At 34.7% G+C, this 13,160-nt stretch overlaps 1 protein-coding gene across 4 annotated transcripts in view; it reads left to right on the top strand.

Annotated features, from left to right (window-relative positions):
- Nucleotides 1-13,160, top strand: part of STK3 (serine/threonine kinase 3) — a 362,105-nt gene that overhangs the window by 291,137 nt on the left and 57,808 nt on the right. Inside the window, exon 11 of one of the 4 annotated variants that reach the window (XM_073229876.1) lies at nucleotides 7,929-11,507. The exons of the other annotated variants lie outside the window; for them this stretch is intronic. Within the exon in view, the coding sequence (XP_073085977.1) occupies nucleotides 7,929-7,946 (18 nt within the window). The 3' untranslated portion in view covers nucleotides 7,947-11,507. Of the gene's footprint in view, nucleotides 1-7,928; nucleotides 11,508-13,160 lie in introns of those variants that run through there. 4 annotated transcript variants of the gene reach the window in all.

Genomic DNA, 13,160 nt, shown 5'->3' with positions numbered 1-13,160 from the left:
TAAGAGAAAAGGGGAAATGGTGAATTACTGTTTACTAGATACAGAGTTTCAGTTTTGAAGGTTGAAAAAAGTTCTGGGGATGGATGATGGTGATAGTTGCTAAAAATAGTTAAAGTGGTGAATGTTAAGTTATGAATATTTTACCACAATATAATAAATAACTAAGGGGGGAGAAGGAAATCACATAGTGTTACTTCTACCATATTAAGTCAAACTCTGTGTCACAAAGCCAGTCCAGATTCATGGGATAAGGAAATAGATTTCATCTCGTGAGGGGAAGCACAGCCAAGACTTATCACAGAGGACCCTGTGGAGTGATAGGGTTTGTTTCCATCATCTTTGCAGACAATCTACTAGAAAGTGTCCTAATTAAAATTCAACAGAAAATTAGAATATTGAATTTAGAAATTTGGAGGTCATTAGTGATTTTGATAAGAGTCACTTGAGTACCCTACTTTTAAAATTTCACACACACATACCCCTTTTGAAATGCAGCCTTCCACTGTCCCTTTTAGGCTCATTCTAGTGTTGTGACTCAGAGCATCACATTTTCCAGGGGCCAATTCGTATAAGTAAACTTTTGATAACATTTTTAGCCTATTGTAGATTTTGGAGTCCTATCTGGAAATTCCAAAATTTGTTAGAAAGCATTAAACTAATTTAACATATTTCCTACTTTCTTCTTTGGATTGTACTAGGCACCATGGGTTAAAAAAAATCATAAATGTATATATTTACTGGTCAAGTTAAGAAAACAAGGTGTAAATTAATTGTGTTATAATCCAAAGCAATAACTCAGATGCTGTGTTGTTTTGCACAAGAGGAGGACTCAGTAAAGGCTGAATAGTCGTGAAATTATATTGTGGAGGGTGACTGTCTAAGCATTGGAAGATGGATAGGAGAAAGAAGGAAGGCAGGTGCTACAAAGAATGATGCACATAATAAACAGTTAGTTTCAAGGCAGGAAACCACAAGGTGTATTGGGGTGAAAATGAAGTAGAAACCTTCCAGTTCATTTGGAACAATACAGAGAGTAAAATGAAAAGGAGGTTCAGGTCAGATGGTGGAAGCCTTGAAGGTAAGATTGCAACATCTGAATTTTTATTGCCTAGGCAGTAGAAAGTCACTGAAGGTTTTTAAGTTGGAAAATGGCATGATGAAAAGTGTTTTAAGAATATTAGTTTTCATGGTAGTATGCAGGATTTATTGATAGGAAAAAACTAGAGGTAGGGGAAATCAGTTATGTGAAACAGGCTTGGGATAACATAGTAATACAATAGGATAGAAAAGAAACCAAATAGAAGTGGGAGGCAGTAGAAAAAGTTAATAAAGAAAAATAGCTGACTTACTAGATTAGAAGGTACTATTTTAGTTAAGGCGAGGAACTAAATAGAAGACTAAAGCAAAACAAAAGAAAATATCTTCACGGTAGGAAAGAGGTTTAAGAGATCATATGACTGGATCCAATTTCTGCAAAATTATTACTTTTTCCGACTTATAAAGAGCAGGTAGCTTGAAGAAGGGTGTGGGGAAAGAATGGAGTGTATAGAGCAGTTTTCTCTTCCCCAGTGTTTACTACATCTGTCAACTGGAACTGCTCAGCCCTCTCATCACTTTGAGGAAAGTGGAAAATGTTTCTAATAGCTCCTAAGGGGAATGTAAATGGGAGTAAATAAGAGCTGAATAAGGGAAGGATTGCCAGGAGATGAATAAAGAATCACTAAGAGTAGTATTGAGTGTGGTAAAAGATGAAAGAAAATGTGTAAGAGGGACTTAAGGAGTGTAGGAAATGAGGAAGCATAGGTGAGGCAGAGTACAAAGTTTGATGGACTACTTTGCTTACCAAGTGAGGAAGTGGACTAACAGCAAAGACAGATTTCCACTTAAGACACCAGATGGTAATGATAAGAGAAATCTGGTCTTATTCATTCCATAATACATTAGATATAGAATTTTTAAAAATGTAACTCGTCAAAGTATGAAGTGTGCTAAGGTTTATATGTTTATCTTCCCTCTTTATGATGTCTCCAAGTCTGTCCTCCAAAAGAACTGGATTTTATGTGATCCCTATGTCTGTTGAACACAAGTTGCTTAAAACAGCCCAGAGTTTTTTTTACCGTATTTCCAGGACAGAGAAGCTTTTGCACTGAGGAAAATAGTTTAGAAAAAAGAAAAATGAAAGAGAACACTTCATTGTTTTTTGTTGTATTTAGAGCAGATTCGCAAAAGACAAAACAGAGAGGCACCTGCTACACAAATGTGCAGAGTAGGAAGCATTCTTTATCTTAAAGCCTGAATGCAACAAATTTACATATTTTCTTTGAGCATTTGTCTTGGATTTTCTGTGAACTGTTGTTTCATGTTTTGTTCCTGGATGTAATGAAGTGATCACAGTTTCAATTTATGATTTCACCAATTTGAGGGTAGTATAAAGATAAGGGAAAATATGTTCAACTCTACTAAAAAAGTTCTGTTTAGGGTGTGCCTGTGATGATTTCTAAAACAAATGTAAAAGACAAATCTGTTTATTATAGCACTAGTCTAATGTTTCAGTTTTTCTTAGAATTATTTCCAAACAGCCTTAGCATCCAGATTGTTTAGTATGAAGTAGAGAGCATGTAGATCATGCTTTGCAGGAATAACAGTATCATATTTAAGTAGATGTATTTTTGGTAATGTAATTATTTTGGAATAAGAAAAAAAAATTACAAGCCATCTGTTAACCCACTATATTGGTTCCAAATTTGAAAAGAAGAAAAAAATTAGATCAGCAATTATTACTAGTATAAGAGGAATTAGGTAAACCAATTTTTGTTTTTGACTCAAACTGAGTTGTTAGTTAACCGTTCTTGATTACAGTGATTCTTAAATATTTATTCAATTTGTGTTGTTCTTTTGAGCTAAGGGACACAAGAGTTGATCAGGGCAGCACTGGAGAAAAAGCCTCAGTAAGTGTGTCAGAGGAAAAAAAAAGTCCTCTTCTCTAAGTGTAAATTTGCCTTGAACTTTCCTAAGTTTTTAAAATCTTACCTCTTGATTCCTGGATTGGCAAGTCAATATGGTTATTGGGAAACAAAGAAAAAGCTTCGCTCCTGCGAAACCCAGGAAGCAATAAACCCAGAAAAAGCTCCAGCCCTACTGCTGGAGGCCCCATAGGCATTTTAGAAATCGTCCCATGTTCTGGAGAAATGTTTCTTTCTCAGGAGCTTTTCACCCCTCCTAGAGCAGCCAACAGTTACAAAGGGTAATTGAGTGGGGACAGCTGTGGAGTATGAGAGCTCACAGAAAACACTTGCAGCAAGGCCAGCCTTTGGAAAGCCCTTGGCAGCACGGGCCCTGTAGGAAGCCTTGGGATGAAAACTTGAGCCAGCAGCATCTACCAGTTTTTACCATTGTAACAGTGTGCTGTCATCTGCTTTATCTACTTAAATACAGTGTTTTGGCTTCCTAAAGAGATGTTGGCTGCAAGCTTCCCTTGTAGTGTACTCCTTAGTCAAAGAAGTTCTTGTTCTCTTCAGTCCCTAGTTGTGTGGACTGAGAAAACCACTTAGTTGAGTGAACTAGTCAGGCAGATTGTCATCGATTAGCTTTGCATTAATTAAACGATTATTGCCAAGTATTTCCAGATGCTTGCAAGAGTATTGACGAAGTATAAAAAGATCACTTATAGATATTTCAGATTTATTTCTTCTACAGTAAAGAAGAAATAAACACAAAATCTCAAAACCTTGTAGTGAATAGCCCTGGGTATAAGAGTTTATGGTTACAGGTGTACATGTGGCATGGACTTGAGTGTATGTATGTGGCATATTGTGCTTTCACTGCTCACTCTTTCCTTGTAGAGCCAACAGGAAATTAAAATTAATGAGAAGCCTGCACTTTGAAATACGTACAGAATTCTTGACTAGTTCAGTCTTTTGCCAACTCACGAAATCTGTGCTGGCAATCATATCCAACAGATGGTGTGGCGTGTGCACAGTTGTATCATGTGATTGTCTAGGTCCATTAGAATTTTTATGAGATTTTGACCATCAGTCTACTGGGGCATTTAAGATAGTCATAGCCTTTGTTTCAAAAGGAGAGTGGCCTTCTTCAAAGATAAGTGTTTATATACAAGTAGGAAAAAAATGTTAATAGTTAATTAGTCACTGGGCAACTAAACAGAATGTAATTGATTCTGTGGTCGTTAAACACAACAGAAACTTGAGTGTCTCTGAGCTGCTACAGGTTTTTTTTTTTCCTCAGTATAATTCAGTCCATTTGGCCACCTGAGTTGAATGAGCATTTTGCTTGCTTATTCCTAAATATGTTGTTTAATATAATTACAGAATTTTTTTTTGGTGGTTGTATGTAGGCAAGGTCTATTGAAACATTAGGCTAATTCTGCTTCTTTAGGTAATTAATACCTTAAGTTAAAACTCACTATATCATCATTTCCTTTACAAATTAAAGTGGGCAGGCCTGTACTTACTGAATTAATTAAGACAGAAAGCACAGGTGCAGTCTGTGGTTTCTTGTCACCATGTTGGAATTTATTAAGATGTTTAAAGCACATGGCAAAAAGAAAAATAGCTTACCAAAAAGAGTTCTAAAAAGCATAAAGTTTCCTCATAATTTGTTCTTATAAAAATGTCATTTATTTAGAAGATTGTGTTGAAAAATTGGCTACTCTACATTTTAAAACAAAGATATTATAGTCCAAGCATATGTTATGGCTAAGGTTGATGTCTGAAGAAGTTATTTTGACTCTGTGGGCTTTTTGTTCATAACCTCATTTTGAATGTTTAGTCAATAAGCAATGGGGACTGTTGGGGTGGTTACATCAAAAAGACATGTTAAAAACCAAGAGTGGAATTCAGGATCAAAAAGTTAACAATATAATGTATCACCTTTTAATTTAAGACTGACTCCCCACAGTGTTTACTTCTTAAACCACTAATTTCAAAAAAGTTGTTAGGTTTGATTGAGGTTAATACATCAGGTTTTGGTGATAAGGAAATGTTTTTACTTTAATTGTCATAAATGAAATTTCTTTAAATCTGAAATTATTTTTATACTTCATACTTAATTCAGGTTTTCAGAATATATGTAGTAGCTTAGTGTCAGAACCCTTTTTATAACTAACTTCCATCATACTTTCCGACATACATCTTTCACAGTTAGAAGTACATAGTTCTTTTTGAGCCTGTTAGGTTTGTTGGCTCAAACTAATCCTGACACCCTTCTCTCCTGTCCTGACATTAGCTTGGCAGCCTTTTTCCATATTACCTCTCACTCATGAACACAGAAAACTTTCATTAGAGTAGATTCATTATGTTAGGAAAAGTAAATAACAGCTTTGTAAAAATCCAAAACCTAGTTGTCTTGATTCAAAGCCAAACTAGTTTTGCTTTATAATTTCACCCATCCATAGCAGAAACATCTTCCCAGAAATATAGACAGATCTTAAGGAGATTAGTGAAAGAGAGTATCAAACTACCATACAGGAGCAGATAAAATAATTTGGGAGAACAGATACCTTTTTTATTGTTGTTGAGTTTCTGAGCCTACAAGTTCACTGTGACAAAGTTCTGTTTATACAGTAAACAGTTCATGCCGAAACATCCGTGTGTATTACAATGTACAGGACAAATTTTTTTGAGCTTCCATCATTCAGGAAAAATTTTCAAGGAGAAAAATTTGAAACTCTTAAAGCAAGCTTTGTTGGAATTACCCATCATGTATCAGACGAATTTACTGTTTAAAGAAAAGAATATTTGAAACATTATGGCCAGCCTGAACAGTACTTTGACATAAGTCCTAGGTCCTTTTGTATTATAAAAGATCAACTATATCCATATAATTAATATTTTTTAAATAAAATTCACTTTAAAACAGAATAGTTTGACTCTTAATCTCTCATTTGGTTCTGATGTAGTAGAGAAATTAGACTTCTCAGGGTGCTAAAACCTGTAGATATTCTTTGGTATATGCTGACACTTCACTTTCTTCTTTGGGATAAAGATGTAGGCTCTTAATAAGTATCCTTTTGAAGAATAAGGACTTTCTGAATCAAAGTATAGTTGTTGTACGATATTATATTGGCTTCAAGTATACAACATAGTAATTCAACAGTTACATACATTATTAAATTCTCACCCCAACTAGCATAATCACTATCTGCTGATAATTAATTCATTTGAAGATATATTTTCATGGTTCTTAACAAAGGAACTTTTTTCCTTCATATATTTAGTAATAGTGTTTGTTTAATTTAATATGCAGTATATCAGTATAATTAAATCTTCTGTTAATTGCTAAGGTGTCTTATAAAAAGCTCAGTTAGAATATTAAAATTGTAATTTTACAGGCCTTCAATTTAGTTTTTAACTCTCTATCTTAATGTAAGACTGCAGTAAAGCTACATAATAATCAAGGCTACAAATATGTAAATATATAAAAAGCTAATAACCAGCCATACACTCTTACTAAGTCATCAAGTGAAATGAGTAGTCAGTGGTAAATTGTTGTTGCTAATGCAAGAGAGATCTAAAACATGCAGTCATTTTAGTGATTCTATTCTTTGGTGAAAAGAAATTTACTGTCTTTAAACTCATTAGAACATTAGTGATGGTACAGAATTCCTCAAGTTGCCTTACTTTTGATTTTAAGCATTTAATCATTCTCATCCTGTGAACATTCAAAGACTCCCTTAGCTTATCAATAAATGGTACAGTAGAAACAAACACTGGTAAGTTCCCCCCTTGGCAGAAATCACTGAATTACAGCTAATGTCTGTAAACAAATTCTACTTTATTTTATTAAACAATTATAGGTGTAGTCTTCCAGAAAAATATTCTCTAAATAACTGAATTAAGGAAATTATTAAAATCTTATGCAACCCTTAGCAGTCTGGTAGTAATCATTTAACAACAGCTCTTTAGACATGCTAAAATTAACTTTTTTTGTTATTTTCCAGAATTTAGTCAGCCTGTGAGCTCCTTTCTGTATTTTACATCAGTTGTCCTCACTCATAAGAATTTCTTCCTTGTCTACGGTCATTTTTTTCTCTTGACTCCACTTAAAATTATCAAGCTTCCCTTCATTTGGGTACTGTGCCACACATTGTGCTGGGACTCATATTTAGAAATTGCATTAAGTTTAAAACTTCAGCATCTGAAATTGTTTTCCTAACTAACCGGTTCTTTAAGTTCAAATTAGTATGTGCAGTTTTGTCTGCATATATAATTTTGCTGCTCAGAATTTTTCTATCCTTTTGCTTCTGGATAATAAACCAAGTATTAGTTAAAAAAAAACAAAAAACAGCTAATACATATTGAGAACTTGCTATGTGCTGAGTACATTTCAGAGCACTTTCCTGACATTGACTCTTTGCAGAAGGTACTATTGTGAACCTGTTTCTTCTCACCTGCGAAAACTAAGGCACAGAGAGGTTAAGTTCAGTGGTCAAAGTCACATGGCTTCTAGGTGGCAGAGCCAAAATTTGAACCGGGAATATGACTTTAAACATTGCCCTGTACTACATAACAAATACACTATTACTAAGCCTTTAGTGAAGATGTTAGCTTGAGTCATAAGATAAAGTCATTAATCAAGAAAAAGAGGAAAGAGGTAAACCCAAGCTTGTGTGGAAGCAAAACTGAAGACCATTAGAATAAAATGTGGGTTCAGACATGGAGTATGCTGAGGTGCAGGGTCCAGAATGAATTGGCTTTTCTGCACACTTCAGCTGGGCCAGAGTTCCTAAAGGAGGTAATGCCTACTGAACTGAGTAATACTGGATATGATGCAAGAGTGACCTAGGTTGTAAAGGCCTCAACAGCCAATCTGAAGCTTCCAGCATGTTTTTAGCCTTAATCCTGTGGGCAGCGGACAGCTAGTACAGAATTCTTATCTAAAAATAACTCTTTATCCAATTCATTTTTCAGTGTCAGGGTGAAGCATAGACAAGAATTGAAGAGACTGGAAACCCAGAAAGACTGGATTAAAGACTGTTGAGATTGTCCAAGTGGATTAAGATAAAGATTGTAGAATTAACAATAGAACCTAGATTTAAGAAATCATCTAGATTAGATTAGATCAATTAGAATCATCTGGATAACAGTTGTGTATAGGGGATTGGGGTAAAGAAGTTTTCTAATTTAGAGAGATTGATGATGTCATTGTTTGAGATACAGAAAGGAAAAGGGGGGAATACCAGGTTTTCACAGTGTTGGGTGTAGAGGGAGAACTAATGAGTTCTGTTGTGGATATGTTAAGGTTTTAATGTCTGGAGGACATATAAATCCATTAGGTAGTTTTACATACAGGATGAAACTATGGATTTGGAAATATTTGTCTCAAAAGAGTACATGGGATCACCCAGAGAAAGCACTGGAGTAAGGAGAGATGGTTACCAAAAATGGACTTCTAGGGAATTTCAGATATAAGGTGGGCAGAGAAGGAGCAGTGAGCAGAGAAGACTGGCTTTATCCAGCTACGGATATAAATTGAAATGAGCTTAAGCAGGCAAGTAACAGCTATCACTTGACAATTTATCTTGGGCAACATTTTGCTTTTTTTAAAATTGAAGAGTATATCAACCTATACTTGAACTTAATAACTTCTACTACCAAGTTTTTTGTTGTTAGCTTTTTGAGGATTCATCCTGGTACGAGCAGGTATAAATAAGTATAGAAGCACTTTTTTTAAACAGCTTCAACTCATTGGGTATAAACCTGAAATGGCTTTTTCTTCACACCTACCTTGTCCTTCTTTTTTTTTGAAATATAGTTGATAGACAATCGTAGATTAGTTCAAGTATACAGCACAGTGGTTCACCAGTTACCGACATTACTAAATCCTCACCCCAGCTAGGGCAGTTACTATCTCTCAACATAAGGATGTCACCGTACCATTGGCTGTATTCTCCATGCTGTACTACCATCCCAGTGACCAACTTTATATTATGACTGAGAATTTTTCTTCACACCTACTTTGAGCTATGTACTCTCTAATCTTCCTTTTTTCTTCCTTAACTATCCCTTTGGATAGATGCTACAACTTACTGGTCACTTTTGGTTAGTAGAAATCTGAGTGTTTGAAATTTTAATCTCAAATTTGATTTAAGTCTCACCTGATCATTCCCCATTCTGCATCTCAGGGCAGGCCACCTAAGTGGTTAAAGATAGTTGGCATCCTTTCTCCTCTCCTGGGACCAGTACTTGGAGAAATGGCAGGGGTGGGGTGTTAGAGGAGGGATGGAAGAGCACAGATCATCTAAACCTGGTCTTCTGAAGATGATGTGGCCTACTCTGGCATAATTTGGTTTCTGACTGCTGCAGAATATCTCTGATGATTAGATGATTTTCATACAATTTTCTTGGAGTGATAGTCTTATCCAGGCTGTCTTTATCACTGAGCCCTTCTTCAGAAATGGGCAGCGAATCTCCTTTCTGCTGCACCAGTTCAAACCCCTCTCTAGGCAGGGCACTGATGCACTTGACCAGCAGCCCATGCTTCTTCCTTTACTCTGTGTTCCCTCACATGGAGCAATGGGAAGCAGTGATACTCTATTTCTAGGGCCTCAGGGAATGAGTGGGTAGGTAAGAGGTGGAAGTACTCTCACACTCTCCCTTCCCAGGTGTATTATTTCTATGGTCCTATTAGGCTTGCTGGTGCAAGTTGCTCCACCAAGCATCTTCAGAAATCTCTAGCCAAGAAGTAGAGAAATTTTTAGATCAAAATGTTTCTCCCCCCTCCCATACACTTCCAGGGACATATATCAAGTTGTATAAGAACACTTGCACCAGGTTCAATTCTATTCCAGTGGCAGACCAGGGCAAGTCTGATGTTTCCTTGTATAGTAATCAGTCTCACTGGGAAGTGAGATGCCAGCCTCCCTTTCTTGCAGGGAGCCACAGTGTCCAAGATGGAAGATCTTGGTGCATCCCAGCTTGGCTTGAGTGAGGAAGCTCTCTAACCAGCACTGCACCCCAGTGTTCCTCATTCCCCCTTACCCTGATTTATCTTGTCATGTAGGCTAGAGTCATACTTGCAAGTGGTGGGGCTCATTCTGCAACATCTTAGAAAACTGAGGGCAGTTGTTTGGCTCCATTTGGTCAGAGGTGCCTGTGCATCACTTTTGTCTCTGCTACAATTTATCTTCAATTCAAGGACAGCCAAAAATTCCCACTCAACATTCTTTGATGAGAATAAACATTACTGTCTTGATAATACATTTTAGAGCATTTCATGTTTCTGTCTCTGTAGAAATATTTTGTGTGTTCCTTCATTCACTGTATCCAGTGAACAATTTTTGTGTCCTTGCTACATGCCCAGCACTATGCACTAGTAATTTAAACAAGTTGCTGCCCTGGAGAAGCCCCCAAACCACTGATGGGGATAAACATATAAACACTTAACTATTTCACCAGCAGATCAATTGACCAGACCCAGTGATCTGGAAACTGTGATAGAATAAAAAGTGAAAATATGAAAATTTAATAATTGAAGTTATTTTTGACTTAACAGCAATGTTTGGTCAACATCCAGAATTCATACTTTGTACATACAGAGTATCTGGGGGCCTTGGGTACATGTGATCCCCTGACCAGACTAATAATTCTTATAGATCATTTACTTAAAGATTTAGTTTTAAGTCTCTCCAAGCAGAACTTAAATAATAGGATAATGTCTACTTTTGCCAACTTTTTGCTAAGAAATTTTTAGCTTCATGCTAATAAAGTATTAAGTGGGTACTACACATATGTAGCACATATTTATGTATTTATTTAGTTCTGGTTCCTGCTATCTAGAATTCTCCAATAAGACTTCTACAGTTTTACTCTTCTTGTATCTCCAAGGTAATATTTTTTCATTTGTTTGCTCTAAAAATTGAGTCCGAGAGTATAACTGAAAATAAACAATTCATGTGAAGGAGCTTAGAAAGATAGGTTTATTACTCTGAAAGGTAAGGAAAGAGGAAAGGTCACAGCCATTTGAAAATCTAAAGGCTCTTTTTAAATGTGATACATATCAGCTTTTTTCATCCCAGTTTCTGTTTCATAATTGATACATTGAAAACAGTATCATGTGTATCAGTTGGTAGCAATTTAATGCATATTCTTTAAGTTAAATGAATATTCCTCTAAAATCACTTCTATTTTATAATTTTGGGAAAACCTGTTTTCTATTAATATTTAAATATCAAATAATAAAACCAGCTTCTAATGGCAGGGGAAGTACTTCTAAAACGTGAATTTCTCAGGTTTTATGCTCTATGTTCAGGTAGGTAATACATTTCTAGGGGAAAGTGGATTGTAATTTTGCACCCATATATTTCTTTGAATCATTTTTAGAAAGCTCTTACTTAAATTCATGATAAATTCTAAAAAGAAATGGTAACAATATCAGAGAAAGCATTAAAGACACCAGTTCATACTTTTATTTTATTTCATGTTAATGTGGTTAACAATATATTTGGCTTGTATTTACAGTAGCATCATTAGCTTTCCTTTTAGGGACAAGGCTCTAAAATACTTAAGCATGACTATATGTTTATATTCTGTTTCTTATTTTTAGAATAGAAATAAATTTCACCTAATTCTTTTGCATCTTTGATAAATAAAAAAAAAATCACAGGTATTATTCACAGTATACAAAATTTTTAATAGTTACTTCCTATTTTTAAAATTGTCTTTTAGCAGTTTTGAAATATGTAAATATTAAATTACTAGGTATTGCATTTGAAGCGATTCAAATTTGACACATATCAATAAACATTTGTCTCATTAGATTTTATTCATTTATTTAATAGGAACTACTTTTTGTTTTAATTACTATTCCCAGAATATGGGAAAATATTAATAATATCAACATTAAGTTTAGAAGATACTATTCTTCATATTTTTTGAGACAACCTGGCTTAAATATAAATTAATATTTAATGTTCTAATTATTTTTTTCTGTAGTAACATCCCCAAAGTTAAACCTCCTTTTAATTTGTAAGGTTTCATTTATGCAGCAGAAGTGTTTTAAGTAACCTCTGTTGCCATTTCACCTCCCTTTAGAAACCAACTCAGTCAAGGAAACTGCTTGTAAAGCATGCCTGTATTGTATATCTGCTCTTCCCACCTTATTCCAAATTAAGGGCATACTATTTTACCTATTATATAGCTGTTAGACTTTAGGGCCTAACACCTGGTCAAATCAGATGCTTACAGAATTGAAGCAAACAACATTTACCTTACCCAGAACTGCCAGCAACTTTATTAAACTTAACAAAGAATTAATTACTTGTAAGATGAATTATAAATTTGATATATTTACCTTCAGTCTGTTTGGTGTTTTTTCTTGTTCATTCAAATGTGAATTCTGGCTGTAAAAAACTGGATTTAAGCACCTTGTATAAGTTATTAATAGCTTAAAAGGATACTAGTTCATCATATCATTGTAAGCATCTATGAATAAGTCTTACAACTAGTTAGGACTTACAATTAAAATCTCTAATGTTACAGGGGCAGAAAAAAAAAGGAAGGAGAGTCTGTGGATGAGGGAACATGGGCCATTTGGCCTGGTAAAAATTTTATAATTATTGGCAAAACTGATTAAGAAATTGGGAGGAGAAAAATAGCGTACATAGCTGTCTTTGACAGAAACCAAATAGGACTTGCGTATTTGTGTTGTGCCTCTGGAATAGGCATTAAATTGAACTTGACTGTTCCTAATACTTAATTGCAGCAGAAGAAAATGGCATTTAGTGTCCCTAGAAATCTCTTCTTCATTATGGAAATTCATTGTGTTTTAGAATGATGAGCATGAAGGACATTCTTTCATTTTGCCAGTTTTTTATCTTTTTTTTCTGTATTTGTGTATAATCTAGACACTGATAAAGACAGGATTCATTTTAAAGCCTAGTGCTTTTCTCTTTTAAACCATTCTCTTGAATTTATTTTAGGTTACCATTTAATAAACTATTTTGATATTGAACCCTCTAAAATTTCAAAATAAAGAACTCATTTTTGTTAATACTTTTACTAAAGTATAAAAGTAATAAAGTAATGAAATAAGATTTGAATAAATGTCAGTGAGCAATAGGTGTATTTCAAATAAAATTTTAGCAAGTGTTAGCAAAATACCAGATTGTTAATTTCCAAATACATTTTTATTATTAACTTGTA

The sequence above is a fragment of the Manis javanica genome, chromosome 2 (assembly GCF_040802235.1).
Source record: "Manis javanica isolate MJ-LG chromosome 2, MJ_LKY, whole genome shotgun sequence".
Lineage (NCBI taxonomy): Eukaryota > Metazoa > Chordata > Mammalia > Pholidota > Manidae > Manis > Manis javanica.
This window is presented reverse-complemented; position numbering and strand designations above follow the sequence as displayed.